Source organism: Puma concolor, chromosome E2 (assembly GCF_028749965.1).
Source record: "Puma concolor isolate L17-30 chromosome E2, mPumCon1.1.hap2, whole genome shotgun sequence".
NCBI lineage: Eukaryota > Metazoa > Chordata > Mammalia > Carnivora > Felidae > Puma > Puma concolor.
The window spans coordinates 55,221,979-55,249,911 of record NC_141681.1 but is presented as its reverse complement, the minus strand read 5'-3'; the positions used below and the strand labels follow the sequence as shown (position 1 = coordinate 55,249,911).

General features: G+C 56.4%; 1 protein-coding gene across 1 annotated transcript; it reads right to left on the bottom strand.

Moving 5' to 3' along the window:
• Positions 1–224: 224 nt before the first annotated feature.
• Positions 225–26,192, bottom strand: MYBPC2 (myosin binding protein C2). The gene is made up of 28 exons (XM_086690522.1): positions 26,033–26,192; positions 24,878–24,967; positions 24,293–24,379; positions 24,013–24,161; positions 23,502–23,619; positions 22,815–22,863; positions 22,591–22,650; positions 21,046–21,239; positions 20,643–20,775; positions 17,963–18,087; positions 17,767–17,872; positions 16,252–16,424; positions 13,876–14,041; positions 12,321–12,427; positions 11,971–12,000; positions 11,029–11,168; positions 10,042–10,201; positions 9,855–9,959; positions 9,219–9,407; positions 8,705–8,839; positions 7,002–7,169; positions 6,739–6,827; positions 6,450–6,645; positions 6,080–6,219; positions 4,974–5,133; positions 4,667–4,803; positions 1,705–1,891; positions 225–347 (listed from the first exon to the last, which is right to left on the bottom strand). Exons 1-28 carry the CDS (start codon positions 26,049–26,051, stop codon positions 337–339), a joined length of 3,423 nt encoding a protein of 1,140 aa, XP_086546648.1. The 5' UTR covers positions 26,052–26,192; the 3' UTR covers positions 225–336.
• Between the last annotated feature and the right edge of the window lie 1,741 nt (positions 26,193–27,933).

The window sequence follows — 27,933 nt, the reverse complement described above, 5'->3', positions numbered from 1 at the left end:
GGGGCCGCCTCCACGGGGGTCTTGATCCACCTGTGACTTGTAATTGCCATAGCAACATGCTGGCGGCCCTGAAGTAGCCGTTCCAAGATGGCAGCCTCATCAGGGCTGCCTCATCACGGTTGCCATTCCAACCTGGTGTCCCGGTCACCCACCCCCAGGCGACTCACCCCCTACAGGAAGAGGGAGGCAGGGCTACGGATTCAAGAAGGACAGACACGTGCAGGTTGTAGACAAGACTATTATCTTCTCAGTGGTAATTCTGGGAAGGGAAACGGCCTTCAGGGAGGTCCATTAGGACTCAGCAGCCAATAATCTTGACAGGTGAAAGAGAGGGTCTCACTGCGGCACTGTGGGAAGACGAGAAAAGAGTGGTCAAGGAGGGCTGGGCTTCCCGAATGCGGGCGCCCACCCCCAGGCCCCTTTGCCTGCTGGCCTGGCTTGGCCACCAGGGGGAGCATCAAACCAGTGTCACCGTGCCCGTGGTGACTATAGCTCTGAACCCCAACTGGAATGTTCTGATCAGGGATCTCTAAGCAGCTGCTGGTGACAAGTCGTCACGGAAATCATAAAGCAGGGATATTGCCGAGCTGACTCAGTAATTCATAAAGGGGACAGCAAAACATCGGAAACTGGGTCAGTCTGGAAAAGCAGTGTTTCAGAATGACGGCCAGGAAGGTCCTGCAGGGGTGGTGTCGCTGAGCCCTTGTTAAAGGGTCTGCAGCCACTCCTGTCTGCTGGGCTGTCATCAGGGCCAGGGGGAGTCACAGCCGGGGAGGGACCCTGGGAGCCTGTATTGACATCAGCCACATCGGAGGGACTTGGGTAGCAGCCTCTCCAGGGAGCCTTGACTGGCAGATGTTTGATGGGCTGGAGCCCAAGGCAGAGGAGGCAAGGAAGAGCGTTCCAGCCAGGGGGAACAGCATGCGCAAAATCCCAGGAACAAGAGAAAGCACGGCCAGTCCGTCCAACTGCCAAGGGCTTGGTGTGGCTGGAACAGTACTGAGGAAACTAGGGTTATGTGAGGCCAGAGAGGCGCATGGGGGAACAAGTACAGGACCGTGGACGCCAGGCTGAGGGGCTGAGGGGCCGCCGAGGAGGGCCCCGAGCAAGGGGCGGGGCAGGCCAACCCCGGATAGAGCGCCCGCTAGGGCCCTGTGGGAACTGGGCTGGAGGGAGAGATGGGAGGCCGGGAGGCCAGGGAGGAGGCTGAGCAAGAATTCCAGAGGAAGGGGTGAATGGAGCTGGGGCTGTGGGGGTGGGGAGGAGGGGCAGGAGGGACAGAGCTTGGAGAGGAGAGGTGTTTTTCTGGACACCCACAGCCCCCGGTCCTCCGCCAGTACCCGGGCTGTTTCTGACTCTCGCCCGCACAGCTCCCCACGGAGGCCCGGGCCTCAGGGCCTTGGTGACAGTCTGCTAGCTCCTCCCCACCTCGTTCACTTCTCTGCCCTTCAGCAACTTTGGGAAACCCTCAGACGACTGCCCCGGCTGGGTCAGGTGCTCCCCGCCTCCGCCCCTACAGTGCCCTGTGCTCCGTCCAGTCTGGCACGTTCACCCTGCGTCGCTCTTGTGGGGCCTGAGTGCAGATCCCCAGTCACACGGCCAGTGGCCCGGGGCCGACTCAGCTGCGATCTCACACGGCTCAGCGCGGGGCCTCCGGGTGCCGCTTGGGAGCGTGAATGAGGGCCGGGCAGGCAGGGGGCTCACCTCGGACTTCCAGCTTGCACTCGGCCAGGGCCTCCCCCAGCTCGTTGACAGCCCTACAGGAGTAAGTCCCCGCGTCGAAGGGGGACGGGCGGCGGATGTTCAGCGTCAGGACTCCCTGGTGGTTGGTCATCAGGAACTTGGGGTCTTCGCGGATTTCCATCTTGTTCTTCATCCAGACCACCTTCGGCTGTGGAGCGGAGCGGGGGAAGAGGCCAGCTTAGAGAAGGTCCCAGGGTGATGGCAAAGTGGGCTTCGGATTTTGACTGGATGACCTGGAACTAGTCATCTCACCTCTCGGACCCTCAGTCTCCTCTTCTGCGGGAGGCAGAGCTCCCTCTTAGTCGCGGCCCACAGGACGCTACACGATGTGGCCCCGTTACTCTTCTGCCCTCACCTCCAGCCTCTCCCTGCCCCCTGCTCCATTCACTCTGGCCTCCTCGCTGTTCCTGACACAGACCAGACAGGCCACCGCAGGACCTTGGCACTGGCCGTTCCCTCTTCCAGTATTGTCCTTCCCTCCTCTTGCACCCGGTCAGCGCCTGCTAACTTTTCGGGTCTCAGCTCCCACGTCCCTTCCGGCCCCTAGGCCGCGGCAGGAACACCGGCTTTCCACTCGCAACTACCTGCACTTTTCCACCACGCCTGCTGCCCTTTATAGTTCTTTTTTTTTTTTTTTAAATTTTTTTTTTTTCAACGTTTATTTATTTTTGGGACAGAGAGAGACAGAGCATGAACGGGGGAGGGGCAGAGAGAGAGAGGGAGACACAGAATCGGAAACAGGCTCCAGGTTCTGAGCCATCAGCCCAGAGCCCGATGCGGGGCTCGAACTCACGGACCGCGAGATCGTGACCTGGCTGAAGTCGGACGCTTAACCGACTGCGCCACCCAGGCACCCCCCTTTATAGTTCTTTAGCCGTTCGCATGACTTTGGATTCGTGTCGGTCTCCCCCCAGCACCCAGGAACTTCTTGTCCAATTCCCTGGCACACAGCCTCTGAAAATGTGCGTTGAAAGAATAAACAGACCGAATGGGTGAGCGATGTGAATAAGCAAACGGAGTGAATAAATGAACTGAGTAAATGAATGGATTGGTAGGTGAATAAATGAGCGGAATGAATGAATGAGTGGAGTTAGCGGATAAAGCGGGGCGACGGAGAAGGTGAACTCATGAGTCCATGACGTGCCCGCGGGGCTGAAGCGAAAGACTCGGAGTGAGACCAGAAGTTGGCAGACTTCATCTGTAAGGGGCCAGGCGGTCAGTACTTCAGGCTCTGCGGGCACCGTGATGTCCGTGGCCACAGGCAGCGCACAGCCGTGTCCCGATAACATTTTATTTAGAGAAACCGGTGACGAGCGGGTGTGGCCCGCAAGCCACCGTCAGCCAGCCCCCGGTCTAGGTGACTCCCTAGAGCTCAAGGTTGTGAGTGTCCACATCCCAACAGCAGTCGGGAAACTGGACAGGGCAGGGAGATGGCAGGGAGTCCAGAGGTTCAGACCTCCCCCCGACTCCCACCAAAGTTTTGTTTCTGTTTCCAAGGGAAGCCGGAGTGTGATGACCTGAGACTTGGGCTCTGATCAAAGGGGAGAGAGGCAGGAAGTGGGTTAAAAGGGAGCATATCCCTTGGGGCGCCTGGGTGGCGCAGTCGGTTAAGCGTCCGACTTCAGCCAGGTCACGATCTCGCGGTCCGTGAGTTCGAGCCCCGCGTCGGGCTCTGGGCTGATGGCTCAGAGCCTGGAGCCTGTTTCCGATTCTGTGTCTCCCTCTCTCTCTGCCCCTCCCCCGTTCATGCTCTGTCTCTCTCTGTCCCAAAAATAAATTAAAAACGTTGAAAAAAAATTAAAAAAAAAAAAAAAAGGGAGCATATCCCCACACGCACCCCAATGTTTACAGCAGCGCTATCAACAACAGGCAAATTATCGGAAGAGCCCAAATGTCCGTTGACGAATGGATAAAGATATGGTTTATATACACAATGGAGTATTACTCGGTGATCAAAAAGAATGAAATCTGGCCATTTGCAACAACGTGGATGGAACCAGAATGGAACGCTAAGCGAAATAAGTCCGTCAGAGAAAGACAAATACCATGTGATTTCACTCATACGGGGAATTTAAGAAACAAAACAGATGAACATAGGGGAAGGGAAGGAAAAGTAAGATAAAAAGAGGGGGGCAAACCATAAGAGACTCTTAAAAACAGAACAGGTTGCTGGAGGCGAGGTGGGTGGGGGGATGGGCTAGATGGTGATGGGTTCAAGGGGGGGGGGCGTGTGTTGGGATGAACACTGGCTGTTGTATGTAAGTGATGAATCACTAAGTTTTCCTGAAATCATTATTACACTATATGTTAACTAACTTGGACTTAAATAAAATTAAAAAAAAAAAAAATACAGGGCGCCTGGGTGGCTCAGTCAGTTAAGCGTTCGATGCTTGATTTCAGATCAGGTCATGATCTCACAGTTTGTGAGTCTGAGCTCCACGCCGACGGTGCAGAGCCTGCTTGGGATTCTCTCCCTCCCCCTTGCTCTCTGCTCCTCCCCTGCTCTCTCTCAAAAAATAAAGAAAAGATTTTAAATAATAAAAAAGAAATAAACATTAAAAAAGTAACAGCATAGGGGCGTCTGGGTGGCTCCGTCGGTTCAGCGTCCGACTTCGGCTCAGGTCATGATCTCCCGGTTCATGGGTTCGAGCCCTGCGTCGGGCTCTGGGCTGACGGCTCGGAGCCCGGAGCCTGTCTTAGATTCTGTGTCTCCCTCTCTCTCTGCCCCTCCCCCATTTACGGTCTGTCTCTCTCTCAAAAATAAATGTTAAAAAATTAAAAAAAAAATAATGACGGCATAAAAAAAGGCGAGCATATCCCACGCACGGAGGAGAGAGAAAGGAGCTGGTGTGTTTACATCTGGGTGAAAATTTCCCCCTAGGGTCTCTCTCTCTCTCTCTCTCTCTCACACACACACACGCACCTTTGGGTGACCTCTGACCGCACAGTTGAGAGCCGCAGAGTAACCAGCCACGACCACGCGGTCCGGTAGAGGCGTCAGGAACTTGGGAGGTGTTCGGAAGTCATGCTTCTTGTACTCAAACGGTCTGAAGGTGAGACCTGGGGAAAGGGAGGTGAACCTGTAAGGTGGCCAGTCTAGACTGTCCCCCCGCCCCCCATCACCGACTGCCTCTCTACTGTCACCGGGTCTGGCGGTGGGGGAGGAGGAGTCAAGGTAGAAGCCCAGCCGAGAGAGGAGACCGGGCCCCACGGAAGCGGGGCGGCGGTACCCGTCTTGAGGATCCGGGCCGTGTTCTTGGAGACGCCGGGCGAGTCACTGAGCCCACAGATGTTCTCGCTATAGACGCGGAAGTAATACTCGTTGCCCACGATGAGGTCAGACACGGTACAGGAGGTGTGCCGGTTGCGCTCGTAGACGGTGAACCACTCCTGGTGGGAGGCAGGGAGGGACCGGGAGTCGGGGGCAGGGACACAGGGACACAAGAAAGGCCGGGGGTGAGGACAGCACATTTAAGGGTGCGTCCCGCTGAGATAACCGGCCATTCCCAGCAGTGCTGTTCACAAGGACCCAAAGGGGGCAACGGCCCAGCGGTCCATCGGCGGATGGATGGACACGGAAAATGTGGTGGATCCAAACCACGGAATGGCACTCGGCCGCAAGAAGGAGCGAAGCGCGGACACACGCGCTACGATTGTGTGTGAACCTGGAAAACGTTACGCCGAGTCAAAAAAGCCGGACCCCGAAGGCTACATGTCGTACAGTCCCGTCTGTAGGAAATGCCCAGAATTGACAAGTCCATTAAAACAGGAAGCAGATTAGTGGTGGCCCGGGGCTGGGTGACAGGGTTTGGGGATGCCTGCTTAATGCGTACTAGGTTTCCTCGGGGAACTCTTGGAACTAGATGTGGCGGTGACACAACAGTGGGAATGTACTCAACGCTTTAAAATGGTTCACGCTGGGGCACCTGAGCGGCTCGGTCGACTAAGCCTTGGACTTCCGCTCAGGTCACGATCTCAGGGCTCATGGGTTGGAGCCCTGGGTCGGGCGCTGTGCGAACAGCTCAGAGCCTGCAGCCTGCTCTGTGTCTCTCTCTGCCCCTCCCCGGCTCACGCTCCCTCGCTCTCTCTCTCTCTCTCTCTCTCTCTCAAAAATGAATGAACATGAAAAAAAGAAAAAAGAAAAGAAAGGAAACAACAACCTGTCCTGGTATTTCAGCCAAAAGGCTCCCCGCCTCCACCCCCCACCCCCCACCCCACGCCAGCCCATTCTCTCAATCTCTCTGAGCCTCGGTTTCCCCCGCATCCGCCTTGTCGATCGCGCCAGGCTGCCTCCCCCCGCTTGCCCACCGCACCCCGGGCCCCTCTGCTCTCTCACCATGGTTTTCTTGTCGGCCTTCTGCACAAAATAGCCCGTGATCTCACTGTTCCCATTGTCTCTGGGCGGCTGCCACTCCACCAGCGCGTTGGTGCCCCACACCTCCTTCACCATCACGTTCTCCGGGGGCCCTGCCTTTTCTGCAAGGGGGGGTGGTTGTTAGACGGCAGCCCAGACGCCCCTGAAAAGTCCAGCCCCTCACCTCTTCTCCCCGTCTCTCCCCACCTCTGCCGCCTCACCTGGTGCCCGGATTATTCTGGCAGGCCTTTCCCCGCTCCCACGGCCCCGCCTTTTCGCCCCCTCCCCACCTCGCACCCTCTTCCCTGCTCCGGGGCCACAGCGCCTCCCCCTGCCCCAGCCGGCGGCGCACCCACGACCCGGATGTGGATGGTGGCCGTGTCCTTCATGTTCTCGATCTGCACGCTCAGCTCGTACTCCCCCGAGTCCGAGCGCGCCGCCTGGCGCACGAAGAACACGGTGTCGAAGTCGCTGGTGTGCACGTGCACGCGGGAGGTGTCCACGGGCGCCCCGCCCTTGGTCCACACCACCTGCGGCCGCGGCTTTCCCTGGGGGAGGGGGAGGAGCGCGGAGAGGTCGGCCTGGGTCTCGCACTGGCCCCCGACCTCCCCCCTCCCGGCCTGACCCCCCGCTCGGCGCACCTGGAAAGGGATGACGAGGTTGAGCGGCTCCCCCACTTTGCGGATGTAAGTCTGGCGGAGATGGCGGGGCAGCCGGATCTTGGGTGGCTCTGAGGGCACGGGCACAGCAACGGGGGCTCAGTGTTAGGTCGGGGGACACTCGAGGGAGGGACAGAGAGACGGCATCGATGACGTTCTCAGGGGAGGCCCTGACGGTGACGTGGCAAGGGCCGGCCAGACGACACCAACTTGGTCTTTACAGGAGGGCGGGGTCAGTCACTCACCTGCAATCTCCCGGATGGTGACCGGCTGAAACAGGGTGGCCGGCTGGCTGCGCCCCGCGATGTTGATCGCCACCACCCGGAACAGGATTTTCGCTCCTGTGGGGAGATTCTTGACCGTGAAGCTGCAGCGCTCCACGGGATCCGTGTTAGCGGGGACCCAGTCCTCGGCTGCAAAAGAGAAGCAATGCTGGGGAAACTTCCTAGAAGCCCCGCCGGTCGTCCCTTCCCGTGCCTTGGGACCACGCAGTGAACAGCAGCATCTGACACTGATGAAGCACTTATTATGACCAGGTACCAAGGGTGGTCATAGGTGTTAGTTAGCTCGTTAATTCCTGCCTCTGTCCTATGTTATCCCCATTTTAGAGATGGGAGAAATCAAGGCTCAGAGGAGTAGGGGATGGGGGGGGCAGTTAGGGACAGCTCCTTGGATTTCCTCCCCCTTTAGATTCCATCTGGGGTCTATGGCCAATCGGGTGAGCCAACGTGGGTCAGACCGACAATCACCAGGGTGAATGAACTCTAACAAGAGTGGGTCCTGAAACATCAGGGTGGCACTGACACGGATGTGAGAGGGGTGGGCAAGGGCGGGAGTTGGGTAAAGAGCGCTTTAAAGACAAAGAGGGAAGAAGCTGACAAGAGTCCAACCATCCATCATTTACATGCATTACCGGACGCAGTCATCACTGTACCCTGTCTAGGAGGGAACTGTCTTCGCCCATTTTTAGATGAAGAGACTGAGGCTCAGAGACTTGCCCACGCTCACACAGCTAGAAAGTGTAGGGGCGGGATTGGAACCCACGTCTGTTTGACTTTAAGGCCTGGGCTACGATGTCGAGATGATCGTGCCTGTCTTCCCAGTGAGATGACCACGTTGGAGGTATCCCCATAGCCGTGGCACTGGGCTGGCATGGCGTCGGTGATCGATACGTGTTTGTTCAGGGGAGAATGGAGAGTTGGATGTGTAGAAAGATGGATGGATGGACGGACGGACGGATGGATGGATGGATGGATGGATGGACGGATGCACAGAAAGATGGAGACCGTAGATGGTTAGATGGTCACACAGGGAAATGGATGGATGGAAAGAAGGAAAGGAAGGAGGAAGGGAGGGAGGGAAGAGGAAAGAAAGATGGTGAAGAGATAAATATATGGGTGAAAAACATGTTACAGGACGGACAGTTGGATGATCTAAAAGGTTTTCAGATGGATAGAGAGACGGGTGGATGGATGACTGGCCGGGCAAATGGATGGAAAGAAGGAAAGAAAGAAGGAAGGGAGGGAGACATAACGAGAGGGAGAGAGGGAGGGAAGGAGGGAGGGAGGAAGGAAGGAAAGACGGACGGATGGATGGGTGGATGGATGTACGAATGAGAGGAAGAAGGAATCCAGGTAGTAGTAAGTACAGGCAGGACAGACAGACGGATGAAGAGCCATTGCAGATGGAAGATGGGTACAGGGGAAGGAGGAAGGAGGATGGGAGGGAGAGAAGGAGGGAGAGAGGACGAGCTGGTCAACGGGGGCCTGGCTTGAGCCATCCCATGCAGGGATTCCTGGAAGTACAGTACAGACGCAGGACCAGGGCTCCCCACCCCACCGGAGAGCTCTGCCTGCACTGCCCCATTTGCAGTCCCCCGGACCGGACACCCACCAGGGCTCTGCGGGAGCCGCCGCGCCCCGCCCCCAGGCCTGATGGGGCCACTCACAGCCCTCCAGGCAGTACTCCACCAGGTACCCATCGATGCCACCGGCCCCAATCCTATCTGGGGGCCTCCACTTGAGGGTGGTGGTGGTGTCTGTCACGTCTTCCACCGTCAGGTGCTGGGGCTCGCTCGTGGGCGCTGTGAGCATCCAAGGAAAGGGGAGGTGGAGGTCAACGAGGGGTCAGTGGTCACAGGGAGGGGAGGGACTAGAGCTGGAGTCACCGATCAGGAAAGGGGTCAATATGGTGGGCCAGAGATCAGTGAGCCAGTAAAACGAGGTATCAAGGGACAATGAGGTGTCCAGGAGTGGGGATAAGTGTTAGTCTGGGAGGTCGGAGGTCAATGAGGTATTCGGGCAAGAGCAGAGTCTAGCACAGACTAATGTGCTGGGTCGGTAGGAGGTCAGGAGGGTGGGTGGGGCTGGACGATCAAAGGCAAGGGGTAGGGCCAGAGGTGAGTGACAGGCAGGGCAGGGGTTGGGGGGTGGACGCTTGGTGAGGGTGCAGGGGAGCGTCACCAATGGGCATGAAGGGCTTGGTGTTCATGCTGGGCTGGGAAACCCCAATGGCGTTGACGGCAAAGACCCGCATCTCGTAGAGAATGCCCTCGATCATCTTGGTGGACTCGTAGGTCGTCTCGGTAAAGACCTCAAAGTTCAGCTTCATCCAGCGCTGAGAGCCCTTCTTCTTCCGCTCCAGGAGGTACCCTGGACGACCCCCAAGCAGAGAGGAGTGGGTGCTCAGGGGGAGGCTATGGGTCGCTGGTCAGTGGGAGCAGTGAGTCATGTCAGAAGGTCACATGAACCAGGGAGGTCTGGGACCATGAATCTTGGGTTGATACCAGGGTCACAGAGCAGTCCAAAGTCACCAGTCATGGGACTGGGGGTCAGGAAGGGTCACCAGTCATGAATCAGGAGTCCAGGGGTCACAGAAAACCCCAGGCTGTTGGCCAAAGTGAAGCTCCCTAGGTTGGTGGGGAGCAAAGAATGATAGGAAAGAAACCAAAAGAATTGTAAGCCGTGAAAGACGGAAAACAGGTCTCAGAAGGAGATCACTGAGGATGCTAAGAACTCTCATGGGCCAAGGGATCGTCGGGGGGTGGAGGGGGTAGGAGAGGTCAGAGGTCATGGAGACTCCGGCACAACAGCACTCACCAGTGATTGGCTGCCCCCCGTCATACTTGGGTGGCTCCCAGACAAGGATGGCCCAATCCTCGCCAACTGAGGTGACACGCACAGCCTCTGGGGGGTCCGGGACATCTAAGGGAGGCAGAATGGTCAGGGGGAGCCTCAGGACCTCAGGGAACCCTCCCCCCCACCCCAGCTCACTCCCTCTGCTCACCCACAACCCGCAAGAAGATGGAGGCCACATCCTCGCCCACGGGGTTGGTGACCTTGATGGTGTAGCGGCCCTCGTCCGCCCGATCGGCACTCTCGATCACGAAGCTGCTGGAGTCTGCCTGAGTCTCGATGTGGATCCTGCCCTCGGGGGCCGTGAACACCTGGACACAGCCACGAGATGGCCTTGCTCCCCCTCTTCTGGGAAGCAATCTTGGAAGCCCCTAGCTGAAAGTGATGGCCCTACCCCCTCCTCCAGAATTCTCAGAGTTTCTAGTACCTCCCTTTATCTCAGCCCTGGTCACCCTGGACTGTGACTGTTGGGGCACGTGTCTGCCCCCCTCCAAGAACGAAGCTCCTGGAAGGCAGGGGCTGCATGTGACTCACGGCTGCATCCCCAGTGCTATGCACAGAGCCCCGCACAGGGGAAACCCCAGGGGGTGTTCGCTGACTGAAGGAATGAACGAAGGTGGGGCCGAGTCGACGCATTTTACGGAACAGGACGCTCAAGCCCAGAGGAGACAAGAGAAACCGAACTGTCTCAGGGCCTGGAACGTACAAGATAAAAATATTTGTTGGACAGATGGGTGGCTAACTGGACTGATTGATGGAGAAACGGAGAAATGGATTCATTACTGGATGAGTCGATGGCCGGGATGGATTAAGTAATCAATTAGTTTATGAATGGAAAGATGGGTGGGTGGTTAAGTTGATGGATGGCTGGGTTGGTTGGCTGACTGACTGATTGATTAATGGATTAATGGATGGATGGATTGGCGGAGGGAGGGAGCACCCAGCACGTGGCAGGCATTGTCCACGTGATGGACAAATATAATCTTCAGTCTTCAAAACAACCCTCTGAAGAAGGGTCATCATTCTCATTTTACAAACAATGAAACTGTAGCTCAGAGAGGGAAAGTGACTTGCCTAAAGTTGCCCAGCAGCGCTGAGAGGGAGAAGAAGTCAGGGCATGGGGGAAGCCCCACCATACCTCATCCTCCTTCAGCCAGGTGGCGACAGGACGAGGCTCCCCAGTGATGGACACGTCGAGCCTCAGCTTGTTTCCGGCCACAACCACAATCGAATTCTCTGAGGTCTTTCCCGAGCAGTCCAGGTGGATCTTTGGTGGCTCTAGTGGCAGAGAAGAGATATTGGGGAACCTAGCAATGGGTAGTGGGGTCATCTCGATCCCCGCCAAGGCAAGCTGCATTCCCTAACAGCTGATTCCAACAGCCAGAGAAATCCGGGAATCCAGGCCCCCAGCGCCCTCCTCCCTCAGACCCAGGAATCCGGGACCCCAGCGCCCTCCACCCTCAGACCCAGGAGTCCGGGACCCCGGCGCCCTCCTCCCTCAGACCCAGGAGTCCGGGGCCCCGGCGCCCTCCTCCCTCAGACCCAGGAGTCCGGGGCCCCGGCGCCCTCCTCCCTCAGGCCCAGGAGTCCGGGGCCCCGGCGCCCTCCTCCCTCAGGCCCAGGAGTCCGGGACCCCGGCGCCCTCCTCCCTCAGGCCCAGGAGTCCGGGGCCCCGGCGCCCTCCTCCCTCAGGCCCAGGAGTCCGGGGCCCCGGCGCCCTCCTCCCTCAGGCCCAGGAGTCCGGGGCCCCGGCGCCCTCCTCCCTCAGGCCCAGGAGTCCGGGGCCCCGGCCCCCTCCTCCCTCAGGCCCAGGAGTCCGGGGCCCCAGCGCCCTCCTCCCTCAGACCCAGGAGTCCGGGGCCCCAGCGCCCTCCTCCCTCAGACCCAGGAGTCCGGGGCCCCAGCGCCCTCCTCCCTCAGACCCAGGAGTCCGGGGCCCCAGCGCCCTCCTCCCTCAGACCCAGGAGTCCGGGGCCCCAGCGCCCTCCTCCCTCAGACCCAGGAGTCCGGGGCCCCAGCGCCCTCCTCCCTCAGACCCAGGAGGGGTCCCCAGCTTGCCACAGCAGCCCCTGGTCCTTACCTTGCTTGGGTACATACTCCACCTTGATTTCTGGAGGACACAGAAGATGGCACATTTAGCTCTACATCCAGCGGGCCCCTTTTCCCACCCCAGAGGCTGAGGGGAAGGTCTGGCATCACCCAGGGACCCGGGGGTGTGGGGACGGGTTCAGGCCCATGACTGAGATGGACACATCCGTGCTCTCTCCCTCCATCGTCCCATCTGACTCCACCCGTGAGGTCAGCAGATGCCTGCTGTCACCCCTAATGTACATTAGGGGAACCTAATCCTGAAGGAGAGCGTCCGGGCCCTGGGGTCCGGGAAGGTGAGTGCTGTGCCTTCTCCCCGGGAAAATAGAGGGGCATCCTCACCCAGGAAGTTGAGCCTGGCCGAGAGGGACAGGGCATAGCCATCGGGCACGAATGTGTAGTCCCCCTCATCCTCAGGGCGGACGTCATCGATCACCAGCTTGTGGACTCTAAGAGGTTTGGGCGGGGGACAAGGCAGGGGAGGGTCACCCTGGGGGCCACCGTGGAGAAACACCCTCTTTTTTTTAGAAGTTTATTTACTTACTTAAGTAATCCCTACGCCCAACGTGGGACTCAAACTCACAACCCCGAGATCAAGAGTTACACGCTCTTCCAACCGAGCCAGCCAGGCTCCCCAAGAAACACTCTCTTCAACGCAGTCTACATGGCTATGCCCACCATTTTTATCCTGGGTTTTGGAATGCTATCATCTGGGTTCAAATCTCAGTTTTGCCACTTATTAACCGTGTGCCCTTGGGCAAGTTGCCTAAGCTCCCTGTGCCTGTTTTCTTCATCTGTGAAGCAGATGTAATGATAACAATCCAGACCGAGGTTGTTGAAAGCATTTAAAAATCTCCCTGGTACATAATAAGTGCCCTGTAAGCGCTGGCATTCCTTCTCATAATTACTGACCCCCCCCCCCCCCCGGGGCACCTGGGTAGCTCAGTCGGTTAAGTGCCCGGCTCCGGCTCAGGTCATGATCTCACGGTTCGTGAGTTCGAGCCCCGCGTCAGGCCCTGTGCTGACAGCTCGGAGCCTGGAGCCCGCTTCGGATCCTATGTCTCCCCGTCCCTCTGCCCCTCCCCTGCTTGCGCTCTGTCTCTCTCAAAAATAAGTAAACATAAAAAAAATTTTTTTAATGAATTATTGACACGGCAGCAGACAGGGGTCCCTGCACAGAACCCGGCGAAAGCCTACATCCTGCCAAGAGCTGTTGTCGGGAAAGGCGACGCGCAACTGCGTTTGGGAGCAACTGTGTTTGGGCCCTTCTATTGGCATCACGGGGGCGCTCTGCATCCTGCGAATGTTAGCACATGTTACCTCAGGTATCCCTGCGCCGCCTGTTGAATTCCAGCCCCTGGTTTCTCTAGCGAGATGTCTCCCCCGCCTTTGTAGTCACCCGTTTGCAAATACGGCCACAGGCTTTCCCCTCCCTGTGTGCACGCCCCTTGAGATGAGGCCTTGCGGCCTGTGGCTTCCTTTGCCTGAGAGAATATGGCAGAGGTGACCCTGGGAAAGTTCCCAGTGCAAGCCACGGAGGCCTTATTTGCTTCTGCTGTCTCTGGGGATGCCTGCTTCTGCCACATGAATACGCCAGGACTAGCCTACTAGGGGATGAGATGTCACGTGGACCAGGGCAGAGGCAGCCCAGGTGTCCTGGCTGAGGTCCCGATGGAGCCCAGGAAGATCGGCCCAACAGACATTCAGCTGACCACAGAGGCATGAGAAAGGCCATCCTACATCAGCCAGCCCCGAACCAACCTGCGGACTCATGATTAAATACATCTTTCTCTCTTAAACCACTAAGTATGGGGATGGTTGTTATGCAGCGATAGCTAACTGATGCATATGCCCCACCCTGCCCCACCTCCAGCCACCCCCACAGTCTGCTCCGCACCTCCCCACGTGGGAGATGGTGATCCTCTTGCTGGGTCGCACCTCGATCCCATTCTTGTACCACTTGCCTGTCACCTTCTCATCAGACACCTCGCACTTAAACACGGCCTGTTCTGAGGCCTTCACCGTCAGATCTGCGATGTCCTGTAGGACCTCCAGCTGTTTCTCTGAACAGGGAGAGAAGGACATGGGGCTATCAAAACTCCAGTCAGCCGACAAATATTTGTAAGCACCCACTGTGTGCCAAGCACTGTTCCAGGCACTGGGGATACAGCTGTGAACAACCCAGAAACATCCAGGGGCCTTGTGGAGCTCATGTTCTAGTGGGGAGACAGTCGGCAAACAGGGAAACATGTAAATGCACAACAAGTGGGAGTTTTGAGGCCTGAGGAAAGGCAGGTAAGAGTCCATAGGAAAATGCAGAAGAGTCTCCCAGGTGGAGGGCGCAGCATGTACCAAGGCCCTGTTGGGCAGAACAGGCTTGTTGGTGTGGGAAACGGCAAACAGGCCAGTGTGCAATGAGCAAGGCAGATGTGGCAGGAGATGAGACGGGCAGGGGCAGACGGGGCCAGATCATAGACCTTGGGGACCCCAGAAATGACTCTGTTAAATCACGCAAGTCAAGAGCCACTAGGGAGTGTTGGGAAGATGGTGGGGATCTGACTTACAGTTTTTAAAATTTTTTATTTAAAAATTAGTTTATGTTTGTTTATTTATTTAGTTAATTTATTTATTATTATTAATTTTTGACAAACAGAGAGAGAGAGAGAGAGAGCAAGCCAGGGAGGGGCAGAGAGACAGAGACAGAGACAGAGAGAGAATCCCAAGCAGACTCCACACTGTCAGTGCAGAGCCAGATGCAGGGCTCAAACCTATGAACCGTGAGATCATGACCTGAGCCCAAACCAAGAATCGGATGACACTTCACTGACTAAGCCACCCAGGTGCCCCGAATTTTTGTTTTTTCAATAAAATGCTGCAGGGCGCCTGGGCAGCTCAGTCAGTTAAGTGCCTGATTTTGGCTCTGGTCATGATCTCACGGTTCGTGAGTTCGAGCCCTCCATCGGGCTCTCCATTGTCAGCACAGAGCCTGTTTTGGATCCTCTGTCCCCCCCTCTCTCTGCCCCTCCTCCATGCACAGACTCTAGCTATCTCTCTCTCAAACAAACAAACAAACAAACAAATAAATAAATAAATAAATAAATAAAATGATGCATTTACATGGTATAAAAATAAAGGAAATAGATTTAGATACAGTAGGGGAAATCTCCCACTTACCCATCTCCAATCAGCCCTTCTCCAAAGGCACCACCCCTTTAGTCTATGGCTATAAAAGCAAATACATATACACATTTTCTTTCTCTCCTCCCTCCCTCCGTTCCCTCCTCCCCTCCAGGCAAATAGTAACACATTTGCTTTTTCACCAAAAAACACGGTAGCTTGGAAATCCTTCCTTATCAGTTAATTTTACACCGTCCCTTTTTATGGCTACGTGTGGACATACCATAATTTATTTGGCCCATAAATAACTTGGTTTGGGGGGGGGTGCCTGGGGGGCTCGGTCTGTTGAGCGTTTGACTCTCGATTTGGGCTCAGGTCATGATCTCACGGTTTGTGAGTTCAAGCCCCACTGTCAGTGCAGAGCCTGCTTGGGATTCTCTCTCTCCCTCTCTGCCCCTCCCCCACTCATGCTCTCTCTTATGCACGCCCTCTCAAAATAAATAAACTTAAAAATAAATAACTTGGGTTTTGTTTTGTTTTTTTTTAATACTTAAGTTATTATAGACTCCTAAGCGTTTTGCAAAAACAGTGCACATTCCTGTTTCCCTTCACCCAGCCTCCCCCGGTAGAGATGGTGACACCTTATATAACAGGAAACTGACCCGGGCCCTAGATGACAGGGTGAATTCAGCTTTCACTATTAGGCTTGGATTTTACAAGGATCCCTCTGGCTGGTGTGTCAGTGGGGAGGAGGGCAGCTGTGGAAACAGAGCACCCAGTGGCTACTGCAATAGTCCAGGCATGAGGGGTGGAGAAGACCTGGGCCAGGTGAGGGCAATGGGGAAAAGGGGTCAGATCTCGGATATCCTTTGAGGGTGGAGCTGCCGGGACTCGCTGAATTACATGCGAGGTGGGAGGCCCAGAGAGGAGTCAAGGACAGCTGCAAGATTTGGGGCCTGAACAATGTTTTTTAAGTTTATTTATTTATTTAAGTAATCTCTATGCCCAACATGGGGCTTGAACTCATGACCCTGAGGTCAAGAATCCCACTCTGGCCCTTCCAACTGAGCCCGCCAGGCGCCCCGGGGCCTGAGCGACTTTGAGCTGTGAGGAGAAGCAGGAGCAGGGGGCCCCGCCCCACCTGGAGGCCCCGTACCTTCCACAATGAGCTCGGCCTCACACTGGTCGCCACTGGTCATGACCTGGTAGCGACCCCTATCCTCCAGGGTCACTTCCGAGTAGATGAGAATGTGACGCTTCCCATCCTTCTTGAAGCGGTATTGAGCCTTGAAGGAATCCTCCCGTGTCAATTCCACGCCGTCTTTCATCCTAGGCAGGGGGGACGTGTAGGGGAGAAGTGAGGCACCCGCATAGCCCTGGGTTGGATATCAGAGGGGGAGCCAAGGGCCGGACAGACAGTCCTGAGCAGAGGTCAGGGGGGGAAGGGAGGGGCCAGGAGGGGGGAGAGATTAAGGGTGGCAGAAACATCTTGAATAGATGGGTCACAGGTGGAAGTCACAGGCCACAGGGAGATGCCGTAAGTTCCCGGTGGGAGGTCAAGGGACACAAGAAGGTCACTGGGAGATATCAGAGCAAGGAGGATGACATCACAAAGACGTCAAGTGGTGTGGCCTCTGTAAATGGCACTTCCCTGCCTGGGAAACTTCTCCCCTCCTACTTCTCTTCTACCTACTCATCATTCAAATCTCAGCTCCCCCGTCACCTTTTCTAGGAAGGCTTCCCTGACCTCTGGAGTCCCTCCTTCCTATTAAAAAGTGGTTACAGCATCAGTTTGTGCTCCTTGGAAACACCTGTCAAAATAGAACTTTTATATTTATTCATGTGATGACTTGGCTAATGCATGTCTCTGTCTCCCGCACATGCACCCTGGAAGTTTACCAGATTCTAAAGTCCACGAGAGCAAGTACCATGCTGATATATTTTCTCCCCATTATATCTCCAATATACAGAAGAGTGCCATCATATAACAGGTGCTCAATAAATATTTGTTGGATGGGTGAATGGATGAGGAGATGGGTGGGAGAGTGGATGGATGGATGGATGGATGGATGGATGGATGGATGGATGAACCAATGGGATAGATGGGTCTAGGGTGGACGGATGGATGAACCAATGGGATAGATGGGTCTAGGGTGGACGGATGGATGAACCAATGGGATAGATGGGTCTAGGGTGGACGGATGGATAAACCAATGGGATAGATGGGTCTAGGGTGGACGGATGGATGAACCAATGGGATAGATGGGTCAAGGGTGGACGGATGGATGAATCAATGGGATAGATGGGTCATGGATGGATGGATGGATGAACCAATGGGATAGATGGGTCAAGGGTGGGTGGGTGGATGGATGGATGGATGGATGGATGGATGGGTGATGGATACAGGAGTGGACGGACCAAAGGATGGATGATTGGTTGAATGGATGAATAAATGAATCTGAAATTGCAGGGATCAGGAAAAGGACCTGGAAGAAGATGAGATGGGTAGAGGTCAGAAGTTCTAGAAAGAGGTCAGGATTTACAGAGAAAGGCTGAGGTCTCCTGGTGACTGTTAAAGCTCCAGAATCCCCAAGAGGGGTCATAAACATCAGAGCTGAGGCAAAGAAGCAGTGGGCACCTGTATGGAGCTCAAGGATCAAGAGTCACTTACCACATGACCTGGGCGCCATCTTCTGACACCTCCACTGACATTTCCACCCGGTCGCCCACAAACACCTGCTGGTCCTCGAGTGGTGTGACAATCAGGACTGGAGGCTCTGTGAGGCATGGGGGAACAGGAGGTCAGTAGTTTCGGGACGCCCTTCAGAGCCCCACTCCCTAAGCTCAGGCCCAGATCTCAGCCTTGCCTTTGACGAAGAGCTCAGTGAAACACTTCTCATCTTTGACAGCGACCTCATAAGCAGCATCGTCTGCCAACGTGCACTTGTTGATGGTGAGAATTCGCTTCTTACCAACGTTCTCAAACACGTACCTGGTGCAAAAATCTTACGTCAGCCTAGAGCCTGGAGGAGATCCCCGCCCCAGGGTAGATCTACCCAGGCCAGATCTCAGGGCAAGTTCTCGGGGCAAGTTCGTCACTCCCTCTCAGAGCCAAATTGTGTGCAAGAAGGACAGATGATCCAGTTTCTAGTGTGTATGTGTTTATTTAGTTAGTTTTGAGAGAGAGAGCACAAGTGAGTGAGGGCAGAGAGAATCCATCAGGGGCAGAGAGAGAGAGAGAGAGACAGACAGACAGACAGACATAAAGAAAGAAAAGCGGGGCTCACCCAAAGCAGGTCACGAGCTCACCTGAAACAGGGCTTGAGCTCACCCAGTGTGGGACTCGAACTCATGAACCATGAGATCATCACCTGAGCTGAAGTCGGATGCTTAGCCGACTGAACCACAGAGGCGCCCCAATTTCTAGTATTTAAATAACCACAGTGGAAATCCTAACTGGGCACCCTCCCCTCCCCCCCCATATCCATCCTCCCCTTCCATTTAGCAGTGACACACAGCTACCCGCCTAGAGAACTACATTTCCCAGCCTCCTTTGCAGCTGAGACGGGGCCCCACTGAGCTTGGGCCAATGGAATGCGAGTGGGTACGATGTGCAAACCTGCTAGGTCATCTCCACCTCTGAGCTGCTTGCTCTGGACTTCTCTCCTTCCCCTTTCCTGTCTGCCAGGCACAGATGGACCCATGACCCAGCTTCAATCACGCAGAGGAGGACAATGCCACAAGAAACGGTGTGGCCAAACATGTGGAACCTGAGTCCCTAGAAAATCTCTGAGAGCGAACCCACCAGCCTCGATCAGCTAGAAGTACATTCCTCTCTCATTTACAGTGATGTATCTTAGGGCCTCAGTTACAGCAACTGAAGCTGGACCTTAACTAACTTCACTTTGTGTCTTGTTGATGGGAATCTTAGAAAACACAGCCGGGATGCCTGGCTGGCTCAGTCAGAGGAACTTGTAACTCTTGATCTTGGCGGGGGCGCGGGGGTTCATGAGTCTGAACCCCATGTTGGGTATAGAGCTTACTCAAATAATAACTTTAAAAAAACAGCCAAGGAAAAACTAAAAATAGGACCCACCCAAGAGATAACTGTTGCCCACACGGCAGCCTCTGTCTTTCCAATCTCTTAACTATACGTACGTGTATCAACATTTTAGGAAGCAGAAATGGGACCATGCTTCTTCCCATACGCTAATCTTGATCAGGCTCCTGTGTTAGTATATATTTTAGAATCTCTTTTCAGTGACTGCACAGCACTCTAGTAAGGAGTTGTACATTTTGGTTTTCCATTTCTCGCTACAGTCGCAAATGCTGTAGTGAACATCCTTGTGACCAACTATGCATAACCATAATTCACTTAGGATCAATACCTTGAATTGTGCAATCTGGATTTTTTTTTTTTTTTTTTAAGTAATCTTGGGACACCTGGTGGCTCAGTCGGTTAAGCCTCCGAATCTTGATTGTTGGATCAGGTCATGATCTCACGGTTTGTGAGATCGAGCCCCACGTTGGGCTCTGCGCTGACAACATTGAGCCTGCTTGGAATTCTCCCTGCCTCTCTCTGCCCCTTCCCTGTGCTTGCTTGCTCTCTCTCTCTCTCCCTCTCCCTCTCAAAATAAATAAATAAACGCTTTATTTAAAAATAAAGTAACCTCTGCACCCAATGTGGGGCTTGAACTCACAACCCCAAGATCGAGAGTCTAGCGCCTCACTGACTGAGTCAGCCAGGCACCCTTAGAATTGCACAATCTGAAAGGTTTTTAATACATTGCCCTTTCAGAGATTCAGCAAGTGCCATTCCCACCAGCAGCATCTGTGTACCCATTTCCCCGTGTCATCTCCAGCACTGGGTTTTATCATTTTGTAAAGTCTTTGCCCGTTTGGACAGCAGAAAGACTGTTATTTATTTGCATTACTTCCTTTATTGTTGTCGCTGTCATTTGCAAGGTTGAATGTGTAATCCATGGCATGCTAGCCATTTGGGTTTCTTCGCAACCAAACTTCTGTTTTTATTACCTTTGTCAAATTTTTTTTTAGAGATTTTTTTTTTACCTTTTTTTTTTAAGGTTTATTTATTTTTGAGACAGAGAGAGACAGAGCATGAGCAGAGGAGGTGTAGAGAGAGAGGGAGACCCAGAATCCTAAGCAGGCTCCAGCCTCCGAGCTGTCGGCACAGAGCCTGAGGCGGGGCTCGAACTCACGAGCTGTGAGATCACGACCTGAGCTGAAGTCGGACGTTTAACCGACTGAGCCACCCAGGCGCCCCAAGAGATTTTTTTTTAAAGTAATCTCTACACCCAACGTGGGGCTCGAACTCACAACTCCAAGATCAAGAGTCATGCGCTGGGCCCACTGAGCCTGCCAGGCGCCCCTCCTTTGTCGATTTTTCTATTGAGGTATTTGCTCTTTTCATATGGATGAGGGGGCGCCCTTTCTGGGTTAAGAGTGGCCAGCCTTATTTGTGGGCGCTCTCTGGGACTCAGCTCTTCCCGTGCCCACCCCTGCAAGGGACTGTCCCCCAACACATACTTGCTACTTGGTTTGATCTCCTGGCCGTTCTTGAACCACTTAAGGGGAAGGTCTGGGTCACTGATCTCCACCACCAACTTGATCTTGTTGCCCTTGTCCACTTGGTACGCTGGATCCAGCTTCTTCGTGAAGGCTGGAGATTGAGGGATGCAGGGGGCATGGGGCTCAGAGGTTCTCACTGCCCTGGTTGTCCCCAGAGATACCAGGTCTCCCTCCCCAGACCACAGGCTCTCCAAGGTCAAGGTCAGGAAGCCTCCCATGAACTTAGAGGTGCCTGAGAACAGAGCTCTATTACTCCTTAGATTGGGACCTTCAAGAGAGAGGTCCAGAGCCCAAACATCCAATACCCATGATGCTGGGGTCCCTACAGTTAGGGCCCATCTCTCCTCAGAGCAGTGCTGACCTGCACTCTTCTTGACCTCGACCTTGGCCTTCTTGAGCCGCTTCAGCATGCCCCGGAGGTCCGTGATGCCATACTGGAAGGCGATCTTCTCGTACTCACTCTTCTTTGCCCCTTTCAGGAGCTCCCAAATCTCAGGTGGGATGCCTAGGTCATCATCATCTTTCTTCTTTTTCTTCTCCTCCTCAACCACCTCCCTGAGGGTGGGGAGAGCAGGCAGGGCCCCCAGGTGGGGGAGGAGGTGAGGCGCTCCCTCCACCTTCTCCACCCACTCGCTGTGCCCCCCCCCCCCCGGGCCTGGTGTCCCTTATCCTCTCCCACCTGGCCCATCGACTCAGACTCCTCCCTGGCCTCCTGGCCTCCATCCTGCCTCTTCCCCTCCAGCCTGTTCCCCACATGACCCCAGGAGGATATTCCTAATTTCCACCTCAGATGCCACACTTTTTTTGTTCACAATTATTCCATGGGTCCCCACTGCCCTCAGGAGGAAGTCCTAGCGGCTCAGCCTGGCGATCACGACCCCACCCACCATGCCCTCACCACCCCCACAACCACCCAAGCACGCTACTTGCCTTTTCCTGAACCTTCTGGGCCCCCTCCTGCCCCCTAGCCTTTGCACAGAATGTTTCCCTGCCCGGATGACCCCTCCCTACTCTCTCTTCCTGATGGACTCCTCTTCAGGCTACTGCCAAAGTTTCCCTCCTCTGTGAGGCACTCCTGGCCTTCCCAGGCAATGAGATGCCCTCACTCTGGGTTCTCACAAGGCCCCTACGGAACCCTCTCTCTGATCACACTAAACAGTCTTGGTCTGTGTCCACGTCTGCTGGACCAGACCCATCTGCCCATATCAATCAGTGACTCAACGTGAGGGACCCAGTCACACTTCTCTCCGTCCCCTGATCTCAGCCCAGGTAGACAGGAGGCCTCAGGGGATGTTTGCTGAGTGAGAAAGTGAGGAGATCTCTGGAAAGAAGGAAGGAAGGGAAGGGAACAAAGAGAGGAGAGATCAGCGGGGGAACTGGGCGGGGGAAGGACGAACGGATGGGCTAATGAACAGGTGGCTGGCAGGCTAATGGCAGATGGGTGGAGGGACATGTGGGAAGACGGTGGGTAGACGAGTGGCTGCGTGAGTGGATGCAAGGGCAGATGGGCAGGTAAGGGGATGGATGGATTAGTCAATGGATACGAAGGTAGCTGGTGGGATGGATGGATGAGATTGGTGAATGGGTGGCTGGACCAGCGGATGGATGGGTGTTTGGCGAGGTGAACAGGGGAATGCGTAGGTGAACTGCAGCCTAAGTGAACAGCAAAACGGATGTGAGGACGATGGATTAAAGGGCGGGTGGGCAGGTGAATCGGTGGGCAGACTGTTGAGTGGGTGTCAGTACAGGTGTAGGCGAATGGTGGACAGGTGCGTAGGCGGACGGACGGATGGCTGGGGGATGGGTAGACGGGTAGATGGACGAGGTGGCAGGGGGACCTCACCCACCATCCTTCTCCTTCGTGAGTCCCCATCTCCCCTCTCTATGCCACGTGGGGCGGGCTCACCTCTTCTTCAACAGGCCGCTGAAATCCAGCTCACCCCCATCTTCTGACTTCCTTTCACCGCTGTGGCATTGAGAGCGTGCGTGAACCCCACTGAGGTCCTGTGCCCTCAGGCCCACCCTGGGCCCCCGCTCCTCGCCTTCCCCGATCCTCCCTTCCCCCGCAGCTTCCCCTCCCAAGGGAGACCCCCCTCTCCCCACCTCTTCCCAGGCTCCGGGATCACTTACGAACGCTTGAAGCTTTCTAGACCTTGCCCAAAGGTATCCTGACGGGGCACTGGGGGGAGGAGATCGGGGAGTAGAGGTGAGTTGGATGCAAGGCCTGGTCTAAGACCAAGAGCGCCCCTCCGGCCTGCACAGCCTCCTCCCAGGCCCCCTTTCTTGGATCAGCGCGCTCTCTCACTTGGGCCTGGACACCTCGTTCCCTAGCTGCCACGCACCACACACTCAGCAGCCCGTACCCCCACACGCCCAGGCCAGCACGCTCTTCTCCCCAGACCTCATTCCCTGCATCCTCCATATCTAAGCCCCATACACCCCGGGCTGTAGACCCCAGAGCGCGTACACCCTCAGGGGCCCACACATATGCCCCCAAATCTGGGGGCTAAGCTTGTACACCCTCACCTTCAACCTCACGTTCCAAGCCCGTATCGCTACCTTCTCAAGCCTGTGCACTGTGACCCTGGAACCCACTCAAGTCACCTTCTAAGCGTTCGCATGGGGACCCAAAACCTGAACCCTCTCACCCCCAAGCCCACACACCTCCTCGTGTCTCCCCAGTGCTGAAGGCCCTGACCCCTGCATCTGCTCCCTCCTCCCCTGAATCGTACCCCCACATGTGTATGCTCTCCTACACCAGGCCGAAACCCCCACCCCGGCCCGACCCTTTGCTCCCCCCCACCCCCACCAGCGCACCCTCCACATCGATGTTGAAGGCACAGCTGTCGCAGACATCCTTGGCTTTGACCTCAAGGCGGTAATTCCCGCGGTCGCCCAGTACCACCTTCCCAATGTGCAGCTCCACGGTGTATACCTGGGGGCCGGGGCCAGAGGTGTGGGTGCATGTGACTCCCCAGCAGCCTCCCCACCCCCCGCAAGAGCCCACCTCACTACTCCGTCTCCGGGGCCTCACCCTGGCCCCACAGGAGGGACCAGCTGTCCCTTCCCATGCCTGGGCAAGCTTGGTCCCTAGGGGACCCACACCCCTGACCCCTGAGACCTTCCAGGAAATGCACACACTGTGCCCAAGCGCACCTGCCCTAACCCACACATCGTCTCCTCCTGCCCCGCACAATCGCCATCCCTCAAAGTCCCGTTTGCCACCTACGGGGGCTCCAGGCCTCAGGCCACACGCCTTCTGAGAATCGGGGGCCGCACAACCTCCACCCCTCGCCCACGTGCCCTCACACCCCCACGGGGTCCTCACATTGCTGGCAGAGTCGTGGGACTCCTTGAAAGAGAATCGGGCCCCGCTCTTGCTGCCCAGTTCCAGCCACTTTCCCTTGAACCACTTGATGGCTGGTTTCCCTGGGAGCTCCTTCCCGTTCACCTTGGCCACGATCACTGTGTCTTTTCCTGGGGGGGGGGGGGGCAGACGGAAACCATGAGACTCCACAGAGAGGACTGTGAAGTTGGGAACCCCAGCCCCTCCTCCCTCAGACCCGGGAGTCCAGGCCCCCAGCCCCTCCTCCCTCAGACCCTCTCACCATTCTCCACCGACACAGAGTCCGGCTTCTTCAGGAAAAGGCCAGTGGGCTCCTCAGCAGTGGGAGACTGGTCCTCAGGTGGGGCTTCTGCTCAGGAGACAGGATTAGGGGGTCTGAGGCAGGCTGAGGAAGGGGCGGCAGGGCACTTAAGGGGCAGGGCTCAGAGTCTGAGGGACCCTCTGCTCAGATGCCAAAGACCACGGGGCAAAGTGGCTTTTCCTGACGTGGGAAAGACCACGTGTCCCCCTTTGGGCCTCAGTTTCCCCATCTGTGAACTGCAGGGTGGTAGACTGGATTGTTTGAATGGGGCTTGGGGTAGGAGAGGTGTGAAGACGGACCGTGGGGTCCAGGGCTGGACAAGACTCGGTGGAATCGGCCAGTTGCTGGGGGCTCGAGGGCCAGGCTGAGGGGGCTGGGCTCTGACCTGGGGGCACTGGGGAGCCACGGAGGGCTGTGAGCAGGGGAGGGCAGGTTACCTCTGGAGGTAGGGCTAAAGGAGAGAGGGCAGGGTGGGCGCTGAGGGGCAAGGAGAGCCTGGGGGATGAAGAGCCACGTTCTGCTGACCCCACAGGAACATCGTCTCACCTTTGGGGGGCTGTGCAGGCGCCTCCTGAGGGGCCGCTTCCTTCGGAGCTGGTTTGGCCTCACCTTTGCCTTTGGGGGCCGTTTTGGCCGCTGTGAGGTAAAATATGTTCACAGTTGAGCAAGAGCTCGGTGCCCTCTTCTTGCAGAACCCAGGAGTCCGGGCCCCCAGGCCCCTCCTCCCTCAGACCCAGAAGTCCAGCCCTTCCAGGCGTAAATTGAAAGTCTCAACGATCAGGTTTCCCCTTGCCCCAGGCAGGCCATGTCCCATCCACCCGGGCCACCAGGCCCTGACCTTTCGGGTCCTGGGGGTATAATTAGCTCTTCCCCTGGGCTGGAAACTGGACACCTGTGCTGACCACAGCATCTTCCGCCCACCCCTGCCTGCTGGCTCCTGGCTAGCTGCAGTGAAGGGCTGGACCCCCACGCCACAGCCAGGTGGGCCTGGTGCCAGCGGTCTGGGCACCCCAGGAGGAGGGTCCCCTCTGGGGGTTTGCATCTCTTCTCTTCGGTTCACTTCTTCATACAGAGAAAGCCTCATTTCCGTGTAAACAAATGCCCCCAGTGCCATTCAAAGAAGGGCCCCCAACTGCACGTAGGGCCTCTGGCCCCTGTATGAAGAAAGCCCCCTAACTCCTTCATGGCGAAGCCCCGATTCCTATAGAAAGGAGGTCCCCTCCTTGTCTTGTCCCCTTGTACAGACCAGAGCTCTCCTCATCACGCAGACAGGAACCCCTAATCTCTACACATACAAGGACTTCTTTCCCCTGCAGAGAAAGGACTCGGTCCTCACTCAGAGAAGCGGCCCCGGTCCCCATGGAGAGGAACCCATCCCCAAATGTAGAGGACCCCCGTCACCATGCAAAGACTCCCCAAGTCTACATACACAGCACTCCCATCCCTGTGGAGAGAAAGCACTCAAATTCAGAGAATCTCCATCTGTACCCAGAGATCCGCCCCCCAAATCCCCACAGAGAAAGGAACACCCTCACTGCACAGGGAAAGGCACCCCCACCCACACAAGGAAGGGAACCCCTCCCACATGGAGAAGACAATCCCATTCTCCCAAACCTACAAAGAGAGGAACCCTTAGTCCCCATTCAGAAAAGAGGACCTCATCTCCACATGGGGGGGGGGGGGGGCAGTTCTGAAAGCCACCTGGTTTCGCCTCAGGCATGTCGGCAGACCTCTTCTCGCTCCTCTGACCACAGCTTTGTCCCTCAGGGCCCTAAGGAGGACAGGTGGGCCCCCAGGGGGGAGCCCTTTAAGGAGTCCAGAGACTCCCAGGAGCCTCCGGGAGGCATCAGACTCCCCTCCCCATCCTCCCCTGCTGCCCCACATTCCTTCTGCGTGTTCTAAAGGGTGAGAAATGACATCTGGACCTGGAGGGATGGCTGAATGCCAGGAACCGGAACCGGGGCAGTGGAGGGGCCTGAGGTTCAGACACCTGGGTCCCAGGATGAGGGTGCTGGAGGCGAGGACTCCCAAGTCTGACGGAGGAGGGCCCGGGGGCCTGGACTTCTGTGTCTGGGGCTCAGATTCTTGGCTCCAGAAAAATGGAGGAGGATGAGGCCCTGCCCTCCTGAGTCCCAGGAGGCGGGAGAGGAAGGGGCTGGGGTCTAAAATGGGTGAGGGCTTGGAGCCAGAACTCCGCCATGGGGGCAAAGGGGATAAGAAGGTCTCGAAAGCCATTCTTAGTATCTGCAAGTCAGGCGTTTTCGGGAAACCGGAGCTGGGAGGGAGGGTCCGGTTTCCCAGCGTAGGCAGGACGGCTGCGGGGGGTGGGGGGAGGTCTCCGTGCCCGCAGGGAGGGCACTGAGGCTTGGGGACTCTGGAGTCCCGCCTCTGGGCGAGAGCACATCCGAAGGCCTGGGGCCGCGGCCACCTGGGACCCCGGACTGTCCGCTGCCCCTCCTGGGACCGCGCCCGGCCGGCTGCGGTTCCCGGAGCGGGCGCGGCGGGCACCGGACGCGGGGGAGGGGGCGAGTGCCCCCAGCGGGGTGGGTGGGGAGACCGGGAAGGCCCTGGAGGGCTGCCCGGACGTTGGCGCCCTTCCCGGCAGGGGGACCTGTGGCTTTCAGAATGGGGGTGGTGTGGCTGGACGCCGGATAGGGGGAGGTGAAGGAGGCAAGGAGGAGAGGATTGGGGGAGGCGAGGGTCTTTGAGGGGCAGGAGGTGTTATGGAGAGGAAGGAGAGGTGTGAGAGGGAGAAGGGTGTGGGGATTGGAGTTAAGACGGAGGACGGGAGGGGAAGTAACTCCGGGTGAGAGAGCAGGTTCGAGGGAAGACGAGTCGCTCCCGATTTTCTTCCTGTCCATCTCTCCCCTCCCCCCTTTTCCAAAAGCCCCGGCTTGCCGGAAACTGCCCCGCCTCCAGGGAGCGCCAAGCCAACCGGAGACAGCCTCCATGTGACGTCACGCGTTCCCAGGCAGACTACCACACCGCTCTGCGGGCCCAGCTAGGTGGTGTAGAGCCGGGAGCCACAGGGGGGTCGCTGTCCCCAGGAGTCTCCAGCCCTGCCCTGCCTGCCGCAGGGCTGTATCCAGTGAGAGGTGGGCAGAGACACAGAGAAGGAGGACATAAATTCAGACGGGGAGACAGAGACCTCGAGGGAAAGGGACGCAGGGAGAACTCCAATCGTCAAAAAGAGAGGGAGACAGGGGCGCCTGGCTGGTTCAGTCGGAAGAACATGCGACTCTTGATTTGGAGATTGTTAGTTCGAGCCCCACGTTAGGGGTACAGATTACTTACAAATAAATATATATATATATATATATATATATATATATATATATATATATACACACACATATACATAAGAAAAAGAAAAAGAAAAAAGAAAGAGAGAGTGAGAGGGAGACAAAAATTGAACCGAACCACCAGCGCCTGCGTCTCAAGCCCTTTATCGCGGCCTTCAAAGCTCAGCCTGGTCCGGCTCTCACTGCCTTTTCCATCTCTTCTCATCTTCCACCTCGCTGCCACAGCGGCTCTGAAGGTCAGCAGGCCTAGGCGGACAGACAGCATTGCTGTCCTTAACAAAGGGTCCTAGGAGGTCTGTC

What these genes read in the sequence shown, in the direction of transcription:
- MYBPC2 (XM_086690522.1), bottom strand. An exon ending in CTCTGTGTCGGTGGAGAATG is followed by an intron (nt 24,162 to 24,292) that starts GTGAGAGGGTCT and finishes CCCCCCCCCCAG; the next exon opens with GAAAAGACACAGTGATCGTG. An exon ending in GATGGCGCCCAGGTCATGTG is followed by an intron (nt 16,425 to 17,766) that starts GTAAGTGACTCT and finishes CCCCCTGCCTAG; the next exon opens with GATGAAAGACGGCGTGGAAT.